This window comes from Excalfactoria chinensis, chromosome 8 (assembly GCF_039878825.1).
Source record: "Excalfactoria chinensis isolate bCotChi1 chromosome 8, bCotChi1.hap2, whole genome shotgun sequence".
Taxonomy (NCBI): domain Eukaryota; kingdom Metazoa; phylum Chordata; class Aves; order Galliformes; family Phasianidae; genus Excalfactoria; species Excalfactoria chinensis.
In genome coordinates, this window is record NC_092832.1 from 18,835,964 (window position 1) to 18,863,951 (window position 27,988).

General features: G+C 42.4%; 1 protein-coding gene across 5 annotated transcripts in view; it reads left to right on the top strand.

Moving 5' to 3' along the window:
• Window positions 1–27,988, top strand: part of ST3GAL3 (ST3 beta-galactoside alpha-2,3-sialyltransferase 3) — a 142,952-nt gene that overhangs the window by 64,595 nt on the left and 50,369 nt on the right. For all 5 annotated transcript variants that reach the window (XM_072343053.1, XM_072343054.1, XM_072343055.1 and 2 more), the window contains one exon: window positions 19,549–19,643. In XM_072343053.1, coding sequence (XP_072199154.1) covers window positions 19,549–19,643 — 95 coding nt within the window. The remainder of the gene's footprint in view (window positions 1–19,548; window positions 19,644–27,988) is intronic.

The following is a 27,988-nucleotide window of genomic DNA, read 5'->3' on the forward strand; positions in this document are numbered from 1 at the left end:
TGTTCTCCAGCTTTTCCCCAATGCTCTCCTCTTGGATCCATCACTCTTCTCGTGCAGGTGGATCCCACTTCATAGGAGACAAAGATGAGGCTAAGGAGAGTCTGTACTGGTGCTCCGGAGGTTTCTTGCTCTTGGAGGGATGCTTTGAAGGAGCAAAGGGAGCAGGGTACTGCTTGTTGTTTTCCACCAGCCAGTACACAGCTTTGTGTCCCAGGCTGTGGAAGCTCTTTCAGTTCCATCTGGCAGGTGCAAACTGGTGGGACTTCCAAGAAGGGTCGCTCAGTAAAAGACATCACAGTTCATGTCGTTCCTGGAGCCTCACAGCCACCTTTACTCTGCTGAAACAAAACGAGCTAATTTGTTTCCCAGCAGACTAATTGCTTTTGGTTTATTATAGAGACTATTTGGTGCCCTGTTCTGAAGACTGTTTGTTCCGGACAGCATGTTTTAGAATATGTTTGTATGTGCTGGCAAATTTTTCAGGGCTTTTTTTTTTTTATTAAAGGTCACCTTGGGTTTAGGGAAGTTTAAAGAGCTGCAATAGCTAAATAGATACAAGAAATTCAAACACATTCTGAAGGTGCTTGGGCTGTGGAATTCTTTTCAGCTTTTCAATCTGAACTTCCTTATATTTGCCACATTACTGAACCGGCTCATTTACATCTGTATTCTAAGGCCTTCCTGGCTTTGTTACCCACAGCTGCCTTAGAACTTTCCAGATTTCCTTGAATTACTGTATTTCATTCAAGTTATGCCCGTACTCTTGCCTTAGTTTCTTCATACTGTGTCATTTCATTCTGACCTAAACCTGTTTCTCAAATTATGGAGCTAAAACAACTGCTGCCATTTGCGTAGTTCCCTTGCTCGTGAGATTTGTGTTGCCTTTCCCTCATCTGAATGAATGACAGACGTTTCCTTCAGTGCGGGACTTGGTCAGTGGTCTCTGTTTTATAGTGCTTAGCACAACAGGACCTCAGCTTTGATCTGATTAATGTTGTGATTGACATTGTTGGTAACATTCCTGGAGGCTACTAGATTATTCTGCTGGCAAAAGATTATTCTGTTCTTTCTGCACTGTATGTTTCTGCCCATTTTGCAGTTCCTGTATGCTGTCTTCTCTATGTTGCCTTGAGGCTATGAGCTGCTGCCTTAACTACCCTTTTCCTTCATGCTAAAATACTTCTGTCCTGTAAACCACTGTGTCTCCCCCTTATGCTGGGATACCATTTTGGTGAAAACACTTGTCAACTCCTTTTGGTGCACCACAGTTCATGATTTCTCTTTGTCTATGAACCTGTAGGACCTCTTTGGCAGCGGGACGATGATCTTATTTTAACATTTGGTGTGATGCCAAGTATTTTTGTTTTGGAACATACATTGGAAAGATCAGAAATGGGTTTTGGCGAGAGCTTCAGTGCAGATCTTGCAGGCAGTAAATAATGAAGACTTTAACAGGAAAAGAGAACCCAAACACTTTTATGATCTGGGTTGGCTTATATGAATCAGCAAGTCCTGATTCTGTGTTGCTAAATAACACGTCCCGATTTCTAAATGTGACCCAAATAGTATACCCATGTAGAGGCATAACCCGTGGGATTCTGCTCCAAAATTGTTCTACGAACAACATTAAGCTGCCTCCTCTTAAATAGCTGAGCCCTGACCTGGGACTTTCTCTTTTTTTGTCTCATTACAGTGATGTGCATATTTCTCCTCTTGTTTACGCTTGTATCGCTCCTTCTAGTCTCTTGTAAAACTGCTGTTAAGTTCACCCTTCTCATTTGTCGTACTTCCAGTGACAACATCTTTCTCCTTTCACTGACTCTCTCTCTTCCACTATATTAAATTCAGGCTTATTGGCCTCCACAGGGCTCTGTGGACCGTTACTGCCAACCACTTAATTGTTAGCTTAGTTAAACATAAAATCTTTTTCCAAGCAAGCCTGGGAACGTTCTGACAGCTCGTACAAGCTGTTAGCAGGTCTGTGGTGAATTTAATTGTGCAGATGAATTATTGGATGATACTTTCCTTTAAAAGTATTCAAAATTATTTAATGTCTGGATACCTGGGCCAAGGGGGAAAAAATGCAAGATAAGGCAGAAGATTGCTCATCTGTCCAGTAGGGGGAATATAAACTAGATTTGAATTGCACAGTCTTTTTCAATTGTTTCCATAAACTACCCTGTGAGTTCAACTGTGCTAAGTTTGAGCAGTGTGCCGAGGGGGCTCTGTGCACTGGGCAAGAGATGATGGAGGTGAACCTGGCTTTGGATGGAGGAGGAGGCTAATTGTTGTGCCATAACTAAGAGCTCTTATGGGTAGTTCTATTCTCTCTAATGTGGCTCTGCTGCTTTTAGGATGAAGCTTTTGCCTCAGTGTGCCACCATATGTGTCCTAGGTTGTCTTGGCAATAGCTTGAAGTCCTTGTACAACATTGTATTATATAGTATGAACATGCAGTGACGTCTCTGCCGTCAAGGTAGGTTAGAGCACTTGTTTGTTTTTATGCTGTATTTCTCAGTTATGTTTATTAACTGGAGAAAGATGGGACCTGTCTAACTCATGGCCATTGTGAGGGACATCTCTGTATTGCATGAGAGCAGAACCACATTTTATTAACAAATAACAGAACTATGCCTTGATGATGGAAGTCACTGTGAAGTGACCATGTTACTAATATAATAGAGGTTACAGAGGTTAAGGACTAGCCTCGTGGGAAGCTTCTAAATGTTGAATCCTTTGCTCCCATTGCTTTTTCATTTTGCAGTTTTCATTTTCAGGTGTGAATTACACTGAAATATTTCCAAAGTTCAGCCTAATTTCATCTTTTAGGTCTGATCTTTAGGTGCGTAAATCACAAAGCCGTAAAAGCTTGAACACTTTTGATACTTCTGAAATCCAGATGACGGCTTTTTAGACTTCTGTTACTCAAATTGAATTAGCAAATCAGACTGTGGAAATCATTTTATGAAAACACTGACCTCAATCAGGGGCAGTTAGTAATGCACGAGATTTCATGTGGAGACAGAGAAGTGCCTTGCGTGCTGTCTGTCCCTTTGAATGATGTAACGTGGCAGTGGTTGAACTATTCTGATATCCTGCCTGAGGGTCTCTGCCTCCTAAGACATTTCTGGTTTCAGGCTCAGATGATACTTTTGTGGAATAGAACCTGCCATCCATCCAGCATTACCCAAGTGCTGACTGCTGCTCCTTTTCTCCAGTCTCTTGCTTTCTAATTGTCACATCAGCTGACTCAGTGCTAGAATGATGTAAGGGGCTGTTCCAAAAGTAATGCCTCCTATGTTATTAAGTTAGCCCAGGATGTCAGAGGCAGATGATGGTGGTGTGGTAGTAGAGGTGGAACCTTCCCACCAGTATTCCATTAGATTTTGTTACCATGTGAAGGATGACAGCAGACGGGCAGTCTGACAAAATGGCATCTGGTATGGAAATGCGTATTAAGCAAAGATGTGGAACTGCATTCCTCCATGTGGGATAGAGTGGTGTCCGTTGACATTCATTGACAATTACTGAGCACTTACAAGCACCAAACAGTGGATGTGGGCACAGTGAGAGGTGAATGGTGCATTTCAGCAGTGGCAAGAAGCCGCACTCCAGATGGTCATGCAGATCTTCATGAGCATGACATGCAGGCTCTTGTCCATCACAGGCAAAAATGCATAGCTGATAGTGTTGACTGTGTTGAAAAATAGCATCTTGTACCTGAGAATTTTCTCCATCAAATAGTATTATTGCGCTCTTTGTATCTGTTGTGGTTTCTGTGTAAATAAATAGGAGGCATTACTTTTGGAGTAACCTACATAGAAATGACACCTCAGTGCAGGTAAACTGAAATCTGCATGGTGTGCTCATGTTGAGGGAATTTGCTGCTCTGCTGGGCAAAATAGCTCATGGGTGCACATTATGAAACCAGACCGTAGGTCTGAGCTGCATCATTTACAGTTTGCCGATCTCTCTGCTGATCTCAAGATGGTTCCCCGTGGTTATTGGGAGCTGTGACTAATAGAGGAATTGACAGATTGTTGAAATATTAATTTGACTGGAGGACAAAAACGAGGCGGCTTTCCTGTTTATGCTCCTTATTAGCGTTCCCTGTGCAGTCGCATAGTTTCTGTAGTTTGTCAGAAGACTGTGCTGAAGAGTAGCTTAAATAAAAACATTGGGGAGAAGTTGTCATTTTTACTATCTGTTTCCCTTAGAACAGAACTTCACAGTTTGTAGCAGTGCCATAATGTTTATGCTCGTTGGACGTGCTGGGCATTTTTGTTCTTTTAGTCTCTGCTCTGTCATTGTCCTTTTGTCCTTGCCTGCAGCAGCACTGTTGGCTTCATTGTAGACCTGAGTCTCCTGGCACAATTCCCAGTTGTATAACAGTGCTCTGATGCTGATTTACTTATCATCGGTTCTTCTACCTCATCTCTTAAACTGGGAAGGTGTTACATTCTGTGTGTTGTAAGACAGGTACATGAGGAGAGGGGTGACACGAACACTCACTGATTTCCAGTTCTGTTCATTGGCAGCTTTAAGCAGTGATTTCCAGGGGATGATACTCCGTAGTCACAGGCATCCAACCCGTTTTCATAAGCTCACTCTTGTCAAGCGTTAGCACAGTGGAATAGCTGCTCATTGATTGAATTAAATGCCTTTTTTAGTCGTGTTTTCCTTTTTTAACCATTTTGTAATCTGATCAGTTGATTAGGCTGGTGGAGCTACGAGCTGCAACACTTACTGTTTATGGAGGTGTTCAGGAAACATGGAGATGTGGCACTCAGGGACACGGTCAGTGGGCAATACTGCTGGTAGGTGGAAGCCGGACTGGATGACCTTAGTGGCCTTTCCCAACCTTAATGATTCTGTTTATAAAATAGCCTTTGCTTTTGAGATTTGACCTGAGTAGGATTTGAGTTTTTGTATTTCAAGTGTTCCTTGTGCTGTGGGGAGAAGAATTGCCGTATCACTGCCTTTAGGTGAATGGGGACCTCTGAGGATGCCCTCATCCAACACCATGCTCAAAGCAGGGCACCTGGAGCAGGTTGCTCGGGGTTATGTTCTGGTATGATTGAGTACCTCCTTGGATGACAAATCCATGACTTCTCTAGTCAGCCTGTTCTGATGTTTGACTGGCCTCACAGGGGGTACAAATAAAATTCTTACTTTGAATGAGATTTCTTATATTTAGGGATTTTTTTTTTTTTCCCTGCGTTGCTTCTTATCCTGTACATCAGTCACTACTGTGAAGAGTCTGTCTCTGCCTTCTGTATTCCCCCATCAGGTATTATTACACATGACTAGGGTTCTCCTGATCCCTTCTGCTCAAGGCTAACAAGCACAGCTCTCAGCCTCCCCTCCCATGGCAGATGCTCCAATCCTTTAATCACCTTAGTTAATTGCAGTGTGTCCCCCTGCCTCTGGCAGCAGGAAGCCCAGTGCTGGTCCCAGTGCCCAGTTGGGGCTCTGAGGGATCCCCTTGAGCAGTCCGCTGTGGGGCTCTGCTGTGGGAACACAGTGCTGGCTCTAGTTTCACCAGTTGTCCACCAGGACCCTTTCCTTTGCTCATCTTACTGTCTCTGCTCCTTCTCAGAGATACTTAGTGCAGTCAGGAAGGAGGTGGAGGGTGGACTTATCTAATTCAAGCTTTTGCCCTCCTCTGTGTTGTGGGTTTGTGAATCTGCCTTCCTGCCTTTTGGTTTTAAGGCTGAACACCCAGGAAAAACAGCTTCAGCACTCTATGAAGCAGCGTCTCTGGTCTCTCTCACTGCAAAACTAATGAGCAGTAAATCACCCGTCCTGGACTGCATACATCTAGGAATTTTAAAGAGGATTAAGAATGCAATGATTGAGCTGCAAACCAAAATGCGCAGTCTCTCATTAAAATCAGACTTTCAGCTGCAGAAATAGAAGGAGCAAGTGTATTATCTAAACTTGCAAAGGGAAATTTAGAAACCACAGCACAACAAATTTGCTTACCAGGAAAACTCTTTAAAAGAGAAATTAAACATAGATTTCTAAACTTCTAGATGACCACTGTGTGATACAGAGCGGCACAGCTGCTGTGCTGAAGATCATGCAATGTGAACGTATTATCTGAACCTACACGTATAGGGTGGGCTGAAATTTCACGTTGCCCTTTTCTGTGTCTGTTGTTATGTCACTTATGATCTAATTTGCTGTTCTTACATTCCTTTATATCCACTTTTCCTATATTAACAGGTTTTTTTTTGTTCTGCCTGTGCAGTTTAGCACAGTAAAGTAAACTTGCTGTCTACTCCTTTGCTTCTTATGCCTGCCAGTAGGTCTACCCTGGCCAGCCCCACAGTGTGCTGTTCTGGTGGCTGCAAGAAATGTGGGGCCTGTCTGAAATCTCCTGCGCTTCAAACATCAGATCTACTTCCAATCTATTCCCAAATAAGATCTCATCCTGCCTCTCTAAGAAGGATGGATTTTGTGTGAGCAAAATCGTGATGTGTTTGGTTTGCAGAAGGAATACCGTAGGTGTGTGAAACTGAGTGGATGACAAAAAATTAAAGTTACAAAAAAATCCAGCAGTTTTAACCCTTCTCAGCTCCCAAGCAAATGGAAATAGACCGTATTTCAAGCTGGTCTTAGCTTGTTAACATTACTGAGACAGGATCTGATTAAGCTTTGAATAATCATGTATTAATATGAATAGTAGACGTATTACTGTGGAACAGGTATTTTAATAAGTAAGGATTATTTTGCTTAATGGCTTTGACTTTCAAGCAGATCGCGATGGGAGGGGAACTGTGTCCCAGGTCAGTTTATTCCACTGTTGCTTAGTACAAAGTTATTTTACTTCTGTGGGAAATGTGCTGCTGGTTTTTGTTTTAGTTGGGACTGCTGACCTGATGTGGTGTAGCCTTTGATGCCTGATGTAATGCATGTCCTACCATTACATGGCTGAGTAAAAGCATGTGTGGCTGCACACATCTTATTCATACCATTTTTCAAAACTAATCTAATCTCGGTTAATTGGTTGAATGATTTCAGTGTCTACCAGAGGGAATTTGTCAACACTTCCCACACAAGACTGAGCTTTAAGTCAGCACTGCTGTACCAAAGTGTACATGCTGCTGTACTTCCTGCAGGTCGATGGAGACAGCACAGTGAGCTCTGGCTAAGCTCCGCTCTCCCTTAACTTCTGCAGGAAAGAAAGAAGGGGAAAAAACACTGATACAGGCTTTCTGCACAACCTGTTTCTACTTAAACACATCAAAAAGAACCCCAACGATTCCCTTCTTTGTGCATCAGGTAATGTACCTGGGCAACTCCTTGCCAAGGAATGCGGCGGCTGCAAAGCGTCTGTATGGATTCCAGGGGAGTCTGGACAAATATTTGGAGGAGTGCTCTGTTTCTGGGAGGGATGGAGGGTGCTGATTAGACAAACCACATCAAGCTCAGGAAATCCACTGAGCTGAAAGCGTTTGAAAGCTCTGTGAAAGTTAGGGAGGAACTATTCTATCGCCTTGCCCTTTTCTTTACTTCACCTTGGACATCCGCTTATTGCTGTTTTTAGAGAAGAGATTTTGAACCCTGATCTGCTCCTCTGCAGTCTTGCTTGCATCCTTAGGTAGGATTTTCCCTACTGCTGTGCAATCAAGTGAATGAATCCTTGAAAAGGAACACCAAGCTGGAAGTCAAGCGGAGCTTTTTTTCTTCCTCTGAGACACAGAGACTGTGATCCCTGGGCTTTTCTTTGGTCTGATTTTGCTTCTTTGGGAGCCCAGGAAATGCTGTAACTCAGTGTGTGTCTAACAATGAGCAAAATAGGCAAAGGAGGCTTAGATTTGTAAGCACACCTTGATATCAAAAGAAGAAATTAAATATCCACTGAATGAAGGCTCGCACTGTTTGCTATGGATTACTCAAGGCTGTGCCAGCCACCAGCACATTGGAGAGGTTTTTGTTGTTACTACTGTGTATCTGCTTACCTTTATTTCAGCTAGAGCCGCTCTTGTATTTTTACTGCTAATTCCAATGTTGGAGATCCTGATCCCTACAGGGAGGGATTCTGTTTTTCCTGAGTCAGCTGGTAGAGGCTGTCGGGAGAGGACCTGGAGCTCAGGATCACCAGTGGGGCTGTCCATTTGAGGCACTCTGTGGATGAAAACCAGTGCTGCAAAGTCTGTTTCTGCAGAAAAATCTGCACTGGCGTGTCCAGAAGTAATGACTAGAAAGTAATTAGGTGAACACAAATGACCCGATTTGGTAAGAAGACACATAACTGTGTAGTCTCTGTCTAATTCAACCAAGTGCTGACTGTCTCTGAAAGACTTGATGTGGATGCTTAAGTTCAGGCAGTGATTTTTACACAGCATTGATGTGAGATTCTGCAGGTTTTGTCACTGGGGTGCCTGTGAGCGTCCCTGCCGACTACACCGAGGTAAAAGGCAGAGCGGCCCACAGCAGGGATCAGAGCAGCTCCAGAGGGCTGAGCATGAGCAGAGTGGAGGTGAACGATGTGGGGTGATGCTGCCATGTTTGCTTGTGCTGTGGTTGTCTGTTTTCTTTTGTCTTCAACATTTGCCCGAGGAGCGCCCATAAATACTTGTGGGAACTTTTCCATTCAGCTCCCGGTGCTGCTGCTTTGCTGGCTAATGAAAATCTGCTCTTCTCCTGTCATCAAGATGAAGGGCTCCTCAGCTGAAGTAGCCCTTCGGCTTCTCTGTTTAGACAGGGAAAATTAAGAGTAAGGGTAACCCATGACAGTGTCCTAAATTAGACGGGCTTTTGCATGCTTTGACTTCATTTTTTAAACTATGTTCATCTAATAGAGTTTTAGAGCAGTAGACTCTTGGGGAGGATTGGGAAGGGCGATCAAAACGTGTTCTGGGATCTTATGACACTTCAGATAATAATTTCTTATTTTTAAGGAATATTTTTTGGTAGCTTGTCCCGTTGCTTTCTTCTTATTTCTTCTGTTGCACTTCAGTAAGTTCCAACGAGTGAATAAGTATTTGTTGATTTATTGGAGGGTAAAAGTACTTAAGATGATAAGGCATTAGGAATAGCTGGTGATTGAGATAACTCGCTATTTATATAACACTCTTCGTTTTCTTTGCCAACGCATTCCAAAAGTTTTGCTTTTTAGGCTGTGAGTTTTCATGACTTTTTTTTCCCCATTTTTCTTATGAAGGTGATAGTTTTGTTAAAAGTAAGATCAGAGGAGAAGGAAATAGCTGCAATTTGTCATCGTAAGGGCAAGATTTCCTGCTCTGTGATGCTGAACATGTCTAATTCCAACATGTTTGAAGTGCAAAGTTTAATACCTCTATGGAGTTGGTTTTTAAAACTTTCAAGAAGTGGAATAAAAACACAAAAACCTTCTGTATGACAGATGTGATTGTCAGTAATTGTTTGTGAACCCCCTGAATACTGCAGTGGTTGTGCAGCCCATCTGTGTGGCTGCACCAACATAGGTGGGTAAAGGAAAAATGAGAAAATAAACCCAAAATGGGTGATACCACCAAAATACAGTTGAACTCCAGGCTCAGGCAGAGCGTGCATTATTCCCTTTGTGACTCCGTGATGGACCCTTGGAGATGTTGGGCTCACTCTGTGCTTTGTGCCGCTCTCCCATTTCCTCCCTCCCATAATACTGTTGGTGAGGCATGAGTTGTATCAGCCAGCCCTGCTGCCAGTGTGGTGGTAGCGGGTACCTGGGGTCCTCTGCCAGATCAGTGAGAGAGGGGGAGTGAAGCATTTCTGTGCTTTGGGACCTGGGATTGCTCAAGCTGCATTTTGTCCATGTGCCATATCGCCCTCTGATAGCAGCCAAAATGTGTAGCTTTAACTTTCACCATTATGTCTTGTTTTCTTTCCCACAGCTGTAGGAAAAGTGCTTTCTTTATCAAGGATTTTGAAAGAGAAAACATGTCTGTATGTTTTTTTTTATCCCCTCATCTTCACCATAACCATTTCCTTTAGTAGCTAATAATATTTAGTATTTATTTCGGTGACTTACATAAATCTTAAATGCATAAACCAGCAGCATCCTTTTTTGCTACTGGCTTGTCCTGTGGGAACTTGTTGGAATGAAGGATCTCACCGAAAAACTCCTTTCCTGGAATGAGGAGGTCTGTGCTGTTCTTCAGGTGGTAGTGAGGAAAACGGTGAGAGTCCTTTTGCTTGGAGTAGTGAATCCACTGCACCCACTTACTCTTTTCTTCACTAAATCTTTCTGTTTTTGTCAGGTGGCCCCTTGGTTAGAAGCTTTCTCCAGTCCCCATGCCTTATCTGTGGAAGCGGCACTGAGGAGGTTTTACAAGCACAGTGTCTTAGCCTTGTTTTGTTAAAATTCTTGTTTATTTTTAAAACCATGGGACCAAAGGAGGGAGGCTTAAATTAAACGGCGCTGATGTTATCTGGAAGATTTTAATGCATGTTGCTGTACTGATAACTCACAGGCTAAGGGCTGGAATTAATAAGGCGAGGAGATAGAGAATGACATGAAGCTGGGCGCAGGGGACGTATCTCCCATGTCAATCATTCTGTGCAGTTAGAGGGACCTACTGGCACCTGGGATGCATTGCTTTGGTCTTTTCTGTCTGGGCTCCCAATCAGTGCCTGTGGGATGCTGAAATTCTTGGAGGTTAGTGGAAGCAAAAGCCTCTATCTGAACTTTAAGTAGGAACATCTGCCTTCCACCAATCCACCCTCCAGTAGAACATGAAGACTATTGTGCAGCGAATTTTTCCTGTTAGGACATGGATCTCATTAGTAGCTTTGTAATTTAGCTGTAAATGTGTGTCCATATGTGATACTATTCTGATATTAGTAGTCTCCAGAGGTTCCTTCCAACCCCTATAGTTCTTTGATTCTATGATGGTACAAATACACATCAAGTGGGTGTTGGTTTCTTTTTGGGTACCCAGATGTACCAAAGCTGTATTACCCTGCGTTGCACTTCATAGAAGAAAAAAAGGTTATTCTCTGAGCAGCTAAAGTACGCTTCTGTAACTAGAAAGCAACCTTGAGAATCTCACCATTGCTTCTTGAACAACTTTATACGGGAAGGAGCGTGCCAAGGTAAATTGTTGAAGAAGTTAAGAATTTCTGCAATGGAGATGATTTCTACCCACTCACTGTTCTTTGAGTTAGGTTGTCCACCTTCTGAATAGTGCAAAATTATGATGTGGATTTCAACTGGAAAGCATTGTCCAGTTTCAGGAAGTTAAGAAATCACTGCTTGCCCAGCATCCCCTGGGATGTTCAGGTTGGATGTTACAAAACATTCCTTCTCTGAAAGAGCTGTCAGGCCCTGGAATGGGCTGCCCAGAGAGGTGGTTGAGTCGCCATCTATGGAGGTGCTCATGAAATGATTTGAAGTTGTACTAAGGGACATGGTTTAGTGGGGGAATATTGGCACTAAGTGGATGATTGGACTGGGTGATCTTGAAGGTCTTCTCCAACCTTTTTGAGTTTGTGAATTTATTCCCTTTTTGTTTTCAATGCAGAGCTCTTTTCAGGTCTTTCCTGTTTCTAGTTCTTGTCTTCCTGTTTTCTCTATGAAACTCGATTATCATTGCTGTGCTGTTGTCTTTTTTTAATGTCAAACACAGATTGTGATGACTAAAACAAATCTTTTTGGAAAATGACAAGATAATTCTAAGCAGCATCACAATGGGCTATCTGCGTGATGGTCTTTGAGTGTCAATTTACATTGTGTACAAAGAAATGGAACAATTTACTTTATTCCCGTCTTTGTTTCTTTGCATTTTATCATCGGGCGGTCTGTGTGCTGTAAGCTGCTGTTGGCAGAATAGCTTCTGTGGACTTTTCCTTCTGCTGTTATTGTTTTGCTTTCATTTTATTTTGTTGTTTTCCTTTGGGTGCATTTTCACTGGGGAGGCTTTCTCTGTACCACGTGGAGGTCACTGCTGGAACTTGCAAACTTGCATCGATGAGAGCTGCAACCTACAAATACTCAGTAATGATGAGTCAGAACTGAAAATGCAAGCAGTTTGGAAATAATGATTATTTTGTATTTTTCCTCAGGTTTCAGAGCCTCTACCAGCTATGAAAATCTCATTTCCAACTTATAGTTGGCTAGGAAAATCCTGTAGTGTTTCTTTTTTTTCCCTCTCTATATTATCATTACTTTTTCACTTATGCAAAAGTTGAGATTCTTCTGGGGAAAATGGGTCCTGTAAAACTTTTCGGAGTATTGTGTTATTTATAACAAAGTCCAAAGAGCCAACGGCACCTCTGCTAATGCCATGCTGTGTACTCTGAAGCAAATTAATGTTTTCCATATCATCTTAATGGGATTTTTTTGTCTAGGTTCTTAAAGGGCATTGGTCGTTCTGGAAGAATGTGACACTGTTCTTTCTCTGAACAAACTTTCTGTTTCAAGAATGGTGCTTTAAACATTGACATTTATTCTACCAACCTCATCGCTCCGGTATGACTTATGCAGGAAACTTTTACCCTAAGGAAAATTTTGACCTGGAAAAGAGCAATGTGCCGGATGTGAAGGATTACCTGGCATTCAGGAACCAAATGAATTACAAAGTCTAGTCTCCTGCCTGTGCAGAGACACCAAATCATACATCTCTTTTTGTAAATTCATGAAGCTTCACATGAGTAATCTGTTTTACACTTGCCTGTCTTCCTCAGCTTCCACTATAAGGCTATTTTGGAGCTTGTCCATTTTAAACATGAGTGACCTTTTTATCTTCAGGTTGGCTATATCACTAACTGGTCATGGTTGTCTCTTGTGCTTCTTTTTTCATTAGCTTCCCTACCTCTTTTCTTTCTTTGTTGCATCCCGTCTGCTGTATGTGTACAAGGCAGTCACATCTGTTCTGTGCTTGGCTGTACTAAGTGAAAGAATTAAGGATTCTAGTTTCCTCCTGTAACAGCATTATTACTCAACATGGAGGCCACTAAAAGTTCATTCTGTCTTTCAGTGCTTTCAAATCATAGAATTATTCTGGTGCAGTAGAATAACCTCAGGACAGGTATCTACATCTGAAATGTGGTAGCAGGAAACAAAGCCATAGGGTTTAGGAAGATTGAAATGCATTTTGGTGTGTTCTACTCTAAGACTGGTGGGTAGGGGAGGATTTGCTGGAAGTGCTGTGGCCATGGGTTTGCTCTTGCCCTGCAGGTAGGATAAGGGTGTTTTTATAAAATCAAAGTGCAATAATACATATTAACTGATCAGATGATTAGTATCTGTGATGAAGGACAGCAGGTCAGTGATGTGAGCTGTGACCATCCCCTGCAGTCTTCTGGTATGTTGTATGATCTAGGTCTTCAGTATGATCTTCACTGAAAGGATCTGATTCCCTGCTTTATGGTAGAGCAATGTTGCATAGCAGCAGTGAGCCTAGACAGCTGCTCTGCCATTCTTTCAAATTAGAAACATCAGTCCCCTTTTTGTTTTGGTGAAACATGAGCTGGACCATAATTGTGCTAAACTTTGACCAACTGATAGAGCTGCTGGTTGGCATCTTCCATGTGAGCCAAGTCTTTCTGTTGGGGAAAAGAACTGGATCCATTCTCCTTCCCTTCTCGACTCTATTTTTTTCTTTTCTTTGCATGGAAGGCTTTGAAAGCTCAAGCAGTGATTACAGTCTGTTTTTGCTCACCTTCATCATGTTTCCAAATACCATGTAATCTCATCTATTTGGCTCAGTGCTCCCTCTGGGGCCACCAACGCCCCACCTGGCTTTTGCTAGGAAAAACTAGCTGTAATTCAATCTTGCATCTTTGACAATAAGTCATAAAATACAAACTATGTTGCTAGAAGACTGGTTTTTAAACTAACATTATTCTACACTGTCTTGAAGCCAGCTTTTCACCTCTTACTTAATTGTGCCTTGATATTAGAGGGTTCCATGAACAATGACAGGTTTTCCACATTGTCTTATGTGCTGTGCTGCACCATGAGGCAGGTTGGGACAAAGTTTCTGCCTTGTATGAGTTTCATAGCTTTTTTTTTTTTTCCTTCCCAAAAGGAAGGGAACCTTTAAATGAAGCATCTTGTTATTTCTATGTGTGTGTACATGTTTTTTTTTGTTCTCCTGAAGCATTTGGAGAATCTGAGGAATTGGTTGGATTAGGAAAACTGATTTCTTGGGGTTTTTAACACTTGTGGTTTATCTCAGAACTTTACAGCCTGGTACAGCATTGTTGCCATTATATAGAGACCCTCTAAGTGAGCTCATCAGGACGCTGTGTTAGACTTCATCCATGTTATAACGTGGTCAATCAGCAGGGGAGACAGATGATATTAAATCAGTCTTTGATTTTGTGTCCTGGTGGTGCGTAAGCACATGATATTAATGACTGCAGAAAGGTTAAACTTTACGCGTCTTCCTGTTTATCACAAAGGTACCGGGTACAAACAGAAGGCAGTCTTGGCAAGCAGCAGGCTTGCAGAATCCATGTGCTGCTTATTTAAAGCTGTGTTTGTACTGAAATTTGATTACCATATATAAAGGTAAATACTTGAGAGTCCCAAGGAGTCTGACGGGTAGCTCTTGATGCCCCTCTACAGCAGACTGTGGCTTAGGTACTCTGACACCTCCTAGCAACACTGCACAGTGTGAAAGTGCTTTTAGAAGAAGTAGACTAGTGCAGGGCTTCAAAGGTCATCTGTTTAATTTTCCCACTTAAAAGTGGGCACAGCTATGACTCATTCATTTTTAATAGATGCAAATGGAACAAAACAATAAGAAACAAATGTAGTTAATTCAGGTTTTATAACGTGTGCCCAGGTAATAGATTTCAATACATGATAATCCCAAGCATAAGAAACATTTTTCTCGTGTTTATTTCCTTTAAAACATTTTAAAGCTCCTACTTCTACAGGGCTCCTACTTCTATTAACCAGAGATAAGGAGATATAACCTTTCTCTTTTGCAGCAGCCTTGCAATATTTAAGGGCTTATCATGTCCTCTTTTCAATTTCTATTCGCCAGACTAAACAAATTCACTTCTTTCGAATTTTCCTCAGTGATCATGTTTTCTAGACCTTAGATCTTTTTTCTCATAGCTCTCTTACAGCCTGTTTCCAGCTTGTCCATGGCTTTTTGCATGAAGCCCAGAACTGGGAATGGCCCAGAAGCTGATGCTTTTGATCCTGGATATAGTGAAGTGCTTAACAGGCTTTACAGCTGCAATAGAACAAAACAAAATGGGTGTTTCAGATGACCATGATAGGTGGTACTGTAACCCATGGTAGCTGTTCTTCAGCAGCAAGTTGTCTTTACTATGATGACTGATTTATTTTGGTCTGTTTCTACAGTTTAAGATCAACTTAATCTTTTGGCCAATCTCTGTTGTCAAAGATTTCTTCCTTGCAACCATCCATTTTTGGCTCGTTTATTTGCTGATTTAGGAAAAGAAGTATGTTGGTTGTAGGATGGGATTAATCCATATTAATGCGGTTTCTTAAATTTTTCAGCTGCTTGAGGAATCTTTGAGCTGCTTGGATTTCTGACAGAGGATTAATGTCAATAAGAAATGTGAAATCAGGACATCACAAGCCTCCTCATTCCCTGTGCTATCAAACCAGGCTGCTTCCCAGAAAAGGGAGGCAGGGGAGAAAGCATACATCTAGGCCTCGCTAGGGAGAAAGGAAAAGGTTAGTTCAGACTTTCTCCCGGAGCTTTTATAAATCTCTCAGTGCTAATTACCGACCGCTAGAGTGCTTTGGTTTGTATTTCAGCCATTTTATTAATAAAGTTGGTAGATTTTGTTCCTTCTGTCTAACCGTGGATGCTTTCCTGCATAAGCAAACAAAAGAGAGTGTGGAGGTCTTGCCAGAACACATCAGTCATTTTTTTGGTGTTTTGTTTTTTTTTTAAACAAAATAAAGCACACACCTCGTGTTGGAGGCTTTCCATGTCCTTTCACAAATGCAATGTGCTGCTATATACAACTCTAGGTTCTAATGCAGTTGGATTTTCCTTCATCTTGCAGTTTCCTCTACTGATTCTCCCTAATTAACAAGAAATGGAATGGCTGAACTCCTGCTATTGCATGGAAGGAAGCAGCTGAGAAATAAACTCACAGCTGCCTTTTCTCACTATCTGATTTCTAGATACGTGGTACCATCCTTTCCTCATCTCTTTCAGGGACTTGGCCATGTCTTCTTCCCTCTGTGTTACAGCAGATGACTATTAGATGTTGCATTTCACATTGGTTGAGTTTATTCCTTTCTACATGTTAATGTATTTAATTGCCTTGAAAACAGCAGCTAGGAGTAGGTAAAGGATTGTACGTGAGATTAAGTATCTGAAATTATTCAATGGCTATTTTTGTCTGTTGGGACATCCTTTGCTATGGTATGCCATTCAGATTAGAGATTTTGAGAGGCTTGCTGTTTGCCTCCCAAATCACAAAGGTGACTTGTGGCTGTGTGCCACAAACACTCAAATTCCTCACCTTTTCATGGCTGCTGTGGTACAAAATAGCATTGTGTCTGTTCGGGAATTTAAGGTGGAATAAAAGGGAAGTGCTTAAAATTTGAAGTTGAAAAATAGAAGAAGCTCTTGCTTTACGTGCTCTCTTACCACAAAGCACAAACCACTTTTGGTTCTGAAGCTGTAAATGTGACCTGCCTTGTGGATGGCTTCAGGTTGGATATTAGGAACAGTTTCTTCTCCTAAAGAGTGGTGATGCAGGGGCACAGCTGCCCAGGGAGGTAGTGGGGTCACCATCCCTGGAGGGGTTCAAGATGTGGAGATGTGGCACTGAGGGATGTGATCAGTGGTGCATGGTGGGATGGGGTTGGATTTGGTTATCTTAGAGGTATTTTCCAACCTCTGTGGTTCTATGACTTGGGTGAAATGCTGCATCCCACGTGTAAGATGCTCAGCAAATACAAAATCATTCAGAGGCATTTGGTTTTTCTGTTTGACAAACTCCCACACATTCTTTGGAATGTATTTTAGGTGCTCTGCTGAGAGCGCATTCCCATGGACTGTTGGAGGCATATTCTGATATTTCCTGAAGGGTCCTAGAATACACCAGACACTTCAGAACCGAGACAGAGCAGCCATGCTCCCGGAGAGCTTTGGCAGGCAGCATTTCCCTGTCGCTGCCGGACATCACTGCTGGCCTGCTCTGATTTATTGGGGTTGCAAAGTGCTTTTCATAGATCATGTGCTTATGGCATTCATGATCTCTTAATATTTCCACAAAGGGATTACCTTCAGAATTTATGGGAGCTAAATATCTCTTAATCGTTCTTTTTTTTTTTCCCCACACAGCAATAATATTTTTCCCAAACCTGTTCTTCAGTGGTCTTGAATGAAGCAAAAATGTGAACTAAGAGTCAGTTTCCCTGGCTCTCTGAGTAAGACAGTGTTACATACTACCAGAAAACAGTAGGTGGCCTAAGGCAATTGCAGTGCTTGCAGGAAAACTTCCTTTTCACTTGCAGCAAATACAGTAAGAGGGTCAGTGGGTGCTTTACCACAAAACCAGAGCGGTTTGGTGATCTAACAAAGTCAGCCCAATGCTGGTGGTGCCCCCCAAGCGCTGCCCCCCAGGCATTGCTCTGCACAAGTCTACTACTTAGGGAACATGGGGACCATTCCAGGGCACCTTTCTGCTGTTAGCTCTAAAGGAAAAACTGTGAGCATCTGTCCTGCAGCCATTCGGGTTCCAACTCTTGTGTTGCATGAGAATCCTGCAAGAAGTTTTCCTGTTGATGTTGGAAGAAGGCAGAGAGAACTCCTGGGAGACCCAACAGTGTAACGCAATACTTAGATTTCAGTGCATCAGAGTTTGAAGAATCAGCAGTACAAACAACAAACTAATTTGTCACATTACTGAAGTTCTCAGAGTATTGTCAGGGTGTTATTGTATCCTGTTCTTTCTTGTTGTTGTTTTGAGTACAGCTGTGGAGTGTTGCTGTTTTTCTTCTTTTTTCCTTGAGGCATTCAGAAGCTGTGATGTATCTGACACGTCTTCCCTACCTTTTCCCAGATAAAATTATACTGATCCTTTCATATCCTCAGCTCTCGTTTGGGCTCTGGAGAAACACTCCTTGTTTTCTAGATCAGCCACATAATCTGTGCATCCTGTGTTTATGGCTATAGGTTATCTAACTAAAGTTGCGTGAGTGAATGTGAAGCAGTGTACGGGGGTGAGTTGCAGTCTTCTATTCTTCTTCTGTTAAACACTCCTGCTCTCTCTCTCCCGCATTCCCAGGAATTTCAGCAACCTCCCATTGGCTCAGGTTGGACTCTATTTTGCAGTTTATCTTCATTCCAACATTTCCTCACTGTGCCGCTATCTGATGTTGTTTCTGTGTACATGACGGCGGCATAGTGTAAATGAGTTTATCTTAAATCAGATGGTTCAGGTGCAAGAAATTACGGGATTGCAGTAATGTGGATTTGCATGTAGTGCACAAACAGCCCAAAGGAGCGGCGGTAAGCCCTGCTTTCATCCCACCCGCCAGCGAGATCTAGATTAGCCAGGTTCTGCCTTCTTCAGATATCTGTACTTTGCACTTGATGTCTCATGAACTCTTTGACTCCCAAGGCACAGAACATTCCATCTTCATTTCATAGTCTGATCCTGATCCAGAACATCCCCGCTGCTCTTCTTGTATGACTGACTGAACACATTTTTAACAGTTATTAACACCAATTATTATAGTATTAGCACTGATCTTGATACGCTCAGAAGTGGTCTGGAATGGAAGTCAGTATTCTTGTAGCTTCTTTGGCAAAGCGCTAATTGTTTTGTTTCTAGAAGGGACAAATTTTTAGTAGCTGCTATTTTTTCTGTTGAGGGTGTAATTAGGCTAATTGTATTCCCATAATCACATGGTTAAGAAGAACTAGTTCTCTCTTTCTAAGTGATTTTGGATAGATCACAACTGTTTGGTTTGGCAAGGATGTCTCTTGAATAGTTTATATGATAATGAACCCAGAAGAAAACACCTACATCTGTACTGAACTTCCGTCCTCTGTAAACCAAGTGCTACTTCATGGTCGCCTGCTCTGCTTCCTTTATGCCTTTGTGATGAGAGCTGCTGTGTATCTGCATATGAATGAGGCAGAACAGCCATGGGAGCAGCTAGTTCCTGCTTTGTAACCATACAGGTCTGCCCACACCTGTGCATAGCCGTGCTAGTAGTATGTGTAATGAACGATGTAAAGGAGCTCTGCACCCCTTCCTCACACGCTGGCATAAACAGCTCATGAGTTGGCTCCTGCCTACAGGGCTTGAAGCAAAACCACATAAACTCTGGTTGCAATTTGCAACTTATTGTAGCTAAATTAGCAGCAAACAATAGTGTGGAAGTTCAGCGTGTCCTTTTAAATTGTTGAACTGAAGTGATTGTCAAGCTCAGGACTTGAGGTTTTTTGGTGTCTTCATTAACAGATTCACAGACACCTTTGTTAGCAGTAAAATGTGGTGGTGCGGTATTGCCTGTGACATCTCAGAGTAAGTTCTTAGGTCTGGATTCTCTCCAGCTCCCTGCAGAAATTGGACCTTCCTAAATAAGGAGTTAATTTCTCTCTTTCTTTATTTTCCCAGGTTCTCAAAGCCGGCGCCAATGTTCTTAGATGATTCCTTCAGGAGGTGGGCTCGTATCAGGGACTTTGTACCCCCCTTTGGAATTAAAGGACAAGGTATGAGAGATCTATACAGATGCTGAATCAAGAACGTGGTTCTGCAGATGCTTTGCTTTCTTCTCATATCATTTGGTCACATCTTTGTTTTATAATTGTTGCCACTTGTGTGCCTGTGTAACAAATAGGAGAAATCTATTCAGATGCCTTGGTGGTGATGTGTGATACGTCCCATCCTGCAGCTGTAAGATGGCAGCAAGGGCTGCCTCTCAGGTGTGCTGTGGGAGAGCTAGCAGACTGCAGCAGAGGCCTCGAGAAATAACCCTGGCATTACTGACTGCAGGAGGGCTCATTCCCTTCTGATAGGCACACGAGGTGCACAAGGCAAGGCTAGGGCACTCTGCCTGACCAACGTGGAGGTGGGGTTTGCAGATTACACACGATATCAGCCAGACTTAATGAAAATCATTCCGTTAAACTGAATCCAAATGGAGAAATTCACCAAAAGGGGATGACGGAATGGCTCTGGCAGCCCTCGTGCTGGGTTTGTTGCCAGCTTGTATCACCGCCGCAGTGTTATGTAAATCTGCTGTTTTATACTGGATTTCCTCAGTTAAAAAGAGAAATGAGAAATTGCCATTATTTAAATGGCTGAGAGCTGAAGCCATGGGACGGAAACAGTTGAATGGGTTATTTTTTTTTAATGCCCTCCTGGGACCGAATTTTGTGCCAAGTTTCAGTCTGGAGCAAGTTGTGTGTGTGGGAGGGTTGAATTATAAACTTCTGTAACCCGGTATTTCTAATGGCTGTGCTGACAGGCTGCGAGTCCTAGCGATGCGAAAGGCGCCCTTTCATGTTACACATCACTTGGAATTCTTGCATCAGTCTTTTCTGGCTGGTCCCTGGGGACGCCTCCCGGCTCAGCTGAGTGATGGGATGATGGGATCAGCACCTCATTAGGGCTTTCAGTCCGAGCAATCTGCTGATATCCAAACAACCTCATCAGGCAGCGGGGAGATAAGTCACGTGCTGGTGTGAGATGAAGACTGTCCGAGCGGGATGTGCATGGGAAATCGTGTAGTCGGGGGGGCTGAGAAAGCGTAGTTGGATGTGGTTGTGTTGAAACAGATGGGGCAGGAGTTTTGCTGGGTGCTTGTATGACGCCAGCAGCTGGGATTTCCGACGTGAATCAACTGAGGAAGGTGCCGGTGTTTACAGAGCCCCATTGTAGCTGGCCTGGTAACGGGAAGGTTTTGCTGAGAACTTTGGTGAATGTTCTATTCCCCAGTGTTTTCAAGTGACTGTGGTCGAGTCCAAGCGCAAAAGCTTTCTGAGTGAAATACACTTAAAGGATGAGCTCACTTTCAGTAATGCTGCATATTCCAAGAAACTTTTCTGTAGAGGCTTGGAAGTACCAAAGTTATGAAATTGAGAGACTGTGAGCATTCTGTTCTCTTTTATTAAAGTTTCTTTCTGTTCCTTGGGCTTTTAGATAAAAGGTCTTCAAACTCATAGCAATGTTTTTCTTAGCTTAGTCTCTGGTAAAGAAAAAGTCCTTCTCTATACTTGGTGTTCACTGGTCCAAGAAAGAACAATTCCAATTTGCAGACTTGATGGGAAAGCGGCTTTTGAGGAGCGTTGTTTACTGAGCTGCACTAATTTGGAGTCACACATCTGAATAAATCCCATGCAAATGAGTAGAAAAGGGTCAGGAATTTTGAGGGTGGGACTACTGCAGTGTAGAGTCAGTCTCATCAAGAAGGCAGCGTGCAGATCATTGTGACAGTTCTTTAGGGATCTTCATTTTCTTCAAAAAGAATCCGATTGCAAAGATGATTTTTCCATCTCAAGCTGATAAGAAGCATGCGGTATAACTTAGAAAGCTTAACACTTGATATTTGTCAGGAAAGAATTCACCTTTAGTCCTTTGGCCATTATCTCATTTGACCATTAGTGTATGCTAGGGGTTTTTATGATCTGCATTTCACTCTCTCCAAGAAAAGCATTTGCCTTAGGAAGCTCCCAAGGTGGATGTTGCTCTAAGAATGAATGTGGTCAGACTCCTGATGTCCCTCAAATGATTCTGGTTCTGAAATAAACTATCACATTTCATGTGGGATTGGAAACTGCTGCTGCTGTTGATTAACCACGTTACTGATTACCTGTCTGCTAAACGAAAGAAGCACAGGTATAAGCAGATGGTTTCTGTTCTTCCTCACGAACAGGAGTGTGGTAGGTGGTCCCTGAGTGTCCTGTGCAATGAATTAGAAATACAAAGAGGGATTTGTGAGCTGCAGCATACCTTTATCTTTCAGTGTCTTAAATAGATATTGAGCTCTTGTACATGTTGACTCTGATCCCTTTGTTTGCCTGAGATTAAGGCCTGCTTACCTGATCCCAGTTCCCAGCTACTTGGAACGGAAGCAGAGCTGAGAACTGTCCCAGTGTAGAATCTGATACAGCAGATTTAAGGCATCGTTGCATTCATCACAGATGCCTGTAGCCCATTTTGGGAACTCTTGCTCTCTCTGTGTGCAAATGTGTCATATTTTCAGCAAAAATGTGATGCTATTGCTTGTAGGTTTTAACCCCAAACGATCTCTACAAGTATCTCTTTGGCCTTTATTGAAACAGTGGCTGTGGACTTCACACAGTTGTGACTTCTGCAGCTGGCTGTGAATGAGTGAGGCTATTCTTCAGAATCTAAATCAGGGTTTTCTAAATGACAAAGAATGTCCACTTTGTTAAACAGCCCATTGTCACATTTGACTGCACTTACTTTATTACTCAGTCTGCCAGTGCCATGTTGGGCTTTGTGGTCTCCTGCTGTGTGACTTGGCAGAACCAACAATAGGATGTGCATCTGTGGCTCCTTGGTTACATCTCTATTAATAAATGAGCCCTGAAGACAGTTGATCTCATTGTACAGACAGGTTAAGTCCTTGCCCCTTCCCCAGAAAAGAGAGTGGATGTATTTAAGTTTCCTACTCAGAAAGGTCACCCACCTGTGTGAGCTTCTGAACCTTTGAATGGATTAGGAATTAGAGGAGGTTGATTTCTGGTCATGGTGGTGAACACGAGGACTGTGCTAACTAGTGTTTGATAGGAGGTGCTTGTGGGACACTGTGCTGCTGCTTGTTTGTTGGTAAGCATGTATGCAACCCAAGTAAGGGCTGTCCTTCAGGAACACGATGAACTTACTCAGCTTTAAGAGCTGTCGAGAAGATCAAACTGTAACAGGAAGCTGGGACTCTAAAAGCTGCATGGTAAGATGTCCCGTGGAGGACAGCTCAAACCCCAAAGCACCCTCCTGTGTCCCAGGCTATTGTTTCAGAACTGGTTGCAATGTTGGAGTGCCTCCCGCTTTCCACCATGTGCAAGGCTCTCATTTGCTGTTTTGGAATGCTTCTTTCCCAGCACTCCCCAGGCCTGTTCTTCCAGCTTTTTTTATTTATTTATTTTAATTCTCTGCGAAGAACAAGGAGACTGCAACAATCTCAAGCTGTTAGATGAGTTACGTGGAAGGTTTTGATGGAGGTATGAATACACACAGGCTGCCCATATGGTTGCAGAGTTCTTCTGGCAAGTGCACGGCTTTCAGGGTTAAGTTTGTCAATGAATAAGCAATGGAAAATTGTTTATAGTGTTAGTGAGCTTATTTATCCCAGAGGGCCTCCTCCCCAAATTTACCTCTGTAGCTAAAGCAAAAGGAAAGAGTTATTTGGAGAAGGGCAACAAACAAGGCTGGAGAAATACCTGACTATTAATAGAATTTCTCAGTACATGTGGCTGGAGGAATATAAGACGCTTTCATAAGAAAGAGTAGCTAGTATCTGGCATCATGTCAGTGTAATGAGGATGGGAGTTGCTGCAGGGTTTTTTAAACTTAAGTGAAAACATATGGCATAGCATACACTAAAAAAGCTAAGCAAACATGAGATGTGCAATATCTCCTTCATGCATTTAGTTGGTAATGGTGTCGTTGCATAGCAGTAATTATAGGTCTTCTCTTCTACCTTTGTTCCTGCTGGATCATTTTAAGCAGAGAGGCGGCTTTGCTGGCCCTGCGTTGGTTTGGTGTTGAAGGTGATATTTATTCCATAGGGAGTGGCTGTCATGTTACCAGCTCACAATTTGCGCTCACCAGCAATCCAGGAAGCCATTTCTAACCCACTGGAGTATGAGAGTATTAAGAATGTATTTGAAGTGCTACAGATTTATTGAATGTAATACACAGCACAGGCCAGTGGACTTCATATTCTCATCTGATACAAGAGGGGCGCTTACCAGAGCACCTATACTAGTAGATATATTGTGCAAGGGTTGGTTGTTCTCATGCTTGGTTTTATTTGAATGTTTTCCTTTGTGCGAATGCTGCTGGGAAGAACCATGGTTCAGTGCTGCTTAGCAGTGCTTTCATTAGTCTCTTGAGGAAGAGGTCATTTATCTTCAGTGAAAATGTTGTTTTTGAGTGTGCAAAGATGGCGTATCAAAATTTTATCAGGAAAAGAAATTCTATTATTTATTATTATTATTATTATTTTATTTTTTCCTGTGAAGAGGGAGGGGTGTCACGTGATGAAGTCTTCAAATCATGAGGCTTCCACATCAGCTTTCTTGGCATGAGCTGTGTTTTATCTTTGAGTAAACATATTCACTTGGTCACCATGACTGAGATTTACAACAGGCCCAAACTAAAACTATCTGGAAAATCGGTCTTTCCCAACTTGCCCTTTCAGCCCTTTGCCGAAACTGAAGTACTGCATGCAGATGCCTTTCCTACTTTTTGGCTGGATCTACCCAATAATGAGATGTCTTTCATCTGCTCTAATTCTCCAACTTTCACTTGATTTTTGTCATCTACATTCTGTTGTATGGATGGTTTTCTGGCTATGAGCATTTCCTTGTTTTCCATGTGTTCTTGACTACTAAGCGAGAAGCACAGGCACGTACAGCTGTTAATTCTGTTCTGAGTAGTATTAACTTTTTCTTCTTGAATTTGACTGAAGCAGAATTCTGAACCGTTTCCCACTAGAATTTTACACTTGGCCAAAATTGGTAATAGTTGCCATTATCACATGAGAATGTATCTATAAAAATGTGGCTGTTTCCCCAGGGAATCTAGCTGATTATATAGCCTCAAGACATTAAATGAGATGTTGTGAGGATGGGAGGAATGTTCAAGTTTCAGAGGAGGTAGAGGGCCATCTTTTTGTTACTGAATAAAGCCTCCAAAGGGAAGAAATCCCAAGGGTTTTGAGGTTAAATCAATCTTCTCTCTTGAGGTCTCTTGAGGAAAGTATAACCCTCCAGTAGAGTCCCTGTTTCAATTAAAAAATGGCTACTTTGTTGTTGAATGTGCTTAGAGAATAGCTCTTCTCGTTGCCAATGAGAAGCAAAAAGTGCTTGGAGGGGGGGAGGGTTCTTGGGCCCCAAGTCTGCAGTTAATTGGGTGATTCCAAAGTAAAGTTCTTCCCAGCAGTATTGAAGTGCAATTGAGACGTGGATGTTATCTCTATCTTCTATCTCTTGGAGGGAAGAGCAGGTGTTCTCAGGTTGTTTTAAGTGCTGTATTGTAATGCTTCTGCAAGGCTTGGGAAAATTAGAAATTGCTGTAGTAGTTGTTGAGGAGGTTTTTAGCCTTGAAGACATTGCTTGGCCACCTGAGAAGTAGCATCTGAAGTGCAGCAATGAAAGGAAGAACGGTCCAGTTTTACACCTGTCTTTGTTTTTCCTCGTATCTTTGGACAGCACTTCATGAATCCTTCAAGGTTCACTTTCATTTGGTATGGATTAAAGGCTGTTTGTGCAGACTCTACTGCTGCACGTACATCAGAGTTGAATATGGATCCAAATGGTTAACGCGTGGCTATTGCAAAATGTTGCCCATTTTCTGGCATAATTGTTCTTTAAATTAACATTCCAACTTTCCGAGCCGTGGGATTATGTTGGGAACTAAGCTTGTATTCTGGAAAAAAACAAACTCTTGGTTGTGAGGAAAAGCTTGGAAAAAATAAAAAAAAATCCCTGAAGGCTCTAAAACTACGATGTAAATCAAGAGTCCAAATGTTATGTATTTTATTTATATCTTGGTATAAAAAAAGACCTTAAGGGCTTTGTGGAGCTTACATTTACCACATGCCAGCATTTCCTAAAATTGTTAAGGAAGCTTTTTTTCTGTCTTTTGTTTCGTATTTTGTATCTATACAACACTAAAATACGTCTCTACTATGGTTAAAAATCATCAATGGAAGTATTGTGATATTGGAAGCAGTGGTGGTTTTAAGTGCTGTTGTTAAGGTCCATGTCAAGCAAACCACCTAAATCTGGCACAGCTATAACTTTAAGAAAACACTGTCTTGTGTTTACATACAAGAGCTGATCTGAGGACAGATTCCTGCAGTTTGTAGCTAACTGTGTTGGAGAGCCAGTTCACATGTTAGCAATATGCTCCAAAGTTCTGGACGTCTTTGCTGCTCTCTCTTGCACGGACGTGTCACAAAGCTAGCCGATCAATAGGATGAATGGCTGCAAGGAATTTCAGACTCTTTGATTCCTGTGGTGCTCCCAGATTCTCTAAAATACAAATCATGTTCTGGATGGGGTGTTCCTGAGACGGAATATGTGGTGGGACCCGAGTCTGTTGTGTCCTCACGACGGGTGCTGGAATGGCAAATCCTTCTGTAAAACATCATTGCATCTCCTGTGCGTGCTGTTCCGTGACCCTAATGCATGCCTTTCAGGTTCTTATTAGCGGCAATAAGGGTATGTAGACTTGCTGGTTTTACAAGAAGGTGGCTGGTGTGGTAAAGTTAAAACATTACAGCCCCTTCTTTTGGCCATTTGAGAGCAGCCTGGCATCCTTGCTTTTAGGGCAGGCAGAAAGTAGGCCCTGTGAGATGGCCACAGTAAACTCTGTGGAGTGAAAGGTCTCAGGTTCTTTTAAAGGATACTAGCAAGAAGCTTATGCATTAGAAACAACAGTGCTAAGTGTTGTTGACATTTACAGTGAAGGTCTCCACTCTTCCACATAAATAACAGATAAAAATGATAGAATTCAGACTTAGGCTGGCTCTCACTGTGTGGTCACTGCCCGCCTAATTTCTAACTATTTACTTTTAGTTTTTCCAAATGTCTGAAAATTTTAGGGTCAACCTGAAGTCAAGATGTACTTTAGTTCAGAGAAACCGTGCGGTCCTGAGTTGCTTTTGAATCTTCTGCTGTTATATGGAAAAGCTGATAGAATATGTCATGATAACTCAGGATTCTTAGATAAATGTGGTCAACTCCTCCTCTAGATGGGAGGAAAATGTGCACAGTCTCATTGCTCTGTTTGTATAGTAATGGTGCGTGCATAGTGGTTGATAGACAAATGGGTTAAATAACCTCCCTCAGTCCCCAGTAACCTAAATTCTCCGTGACAAGAGAAGAAGTATAATAAACAGAAACTTCAGCTGTGGAAAACTGTCATAGATTGCGTGCCCCAGTGATGTGTTCATTAGTTAATACTGAGTGAAAGTGGAGGCTTTGGTGACTGCGCTCTCCAAGGAGCTGCAGAGATGCAGCAGTGCCCCATTGACTCATTTTGAAGCGACACGAAGTGATTGTTACCTGGCTTGGTGCTGCTGGGAGCCCCAGGAAGATAGCTGGGAAACCCTTCTTTTGTATCTTGTTCTCATTTCTTCTTGCCAAGCAGTGCACTCTGTTTCTCAGGGCAGGAGGAAGAAATGCACTTTGCAGACTGTTAGGTAGAGCTGAGGATGGTTTGTGTTATTTTAACTTCTCTTTCCATACAAAAAAAATTGGCTTAAAAGCCATGTTTATAGGAAAAATCACACCAATACTAATAATTGAAGTATTCGTACCCATGTCACTTGTAGTATCTAGCTTGTCCTTGTATATGGGATTTTGATCCCAAGAGAAGCCATGCTGAGCTGCATTTTGCTCCCATGAATGCTAACATTTGTAGCATTAAGGATGGTTGTGCTGCCATTGCCATTTTAACCAGAAATGCCAGAATAATGATCCAAGGAGTGGAACACCTGCCCTATGAGGACAGGCTGAAGGAGTTGAGGCTGTGCAGCCTGCAGAAGAGAAGGCTTCAGGAAGACCTGAGATCTGCCTGTCAGTATCTAAAGGAGGGCTGTAAGAAAGAAGGGGACAAATTCTTTAGGAGGTTCTGTTGTGATGGGACAAGGAGAAATAGTTTCAAACTAAGAGAGGGGAGATATAGGTTAGATATGAGGAAGAAAGTTTTTACAGCGAGGGTTGTGAGGCATTGGAACAAGTTGCCCAGAGAGGTGGTGGCTGCCCTGTCCCTGTATGCACTCAAAGTCAGGTTAAATGGGGCTGTGAGTGCCTGGTGGAGCTGTAGGGGTCCCTGTTCATTGCAGGGGAGTGGGACA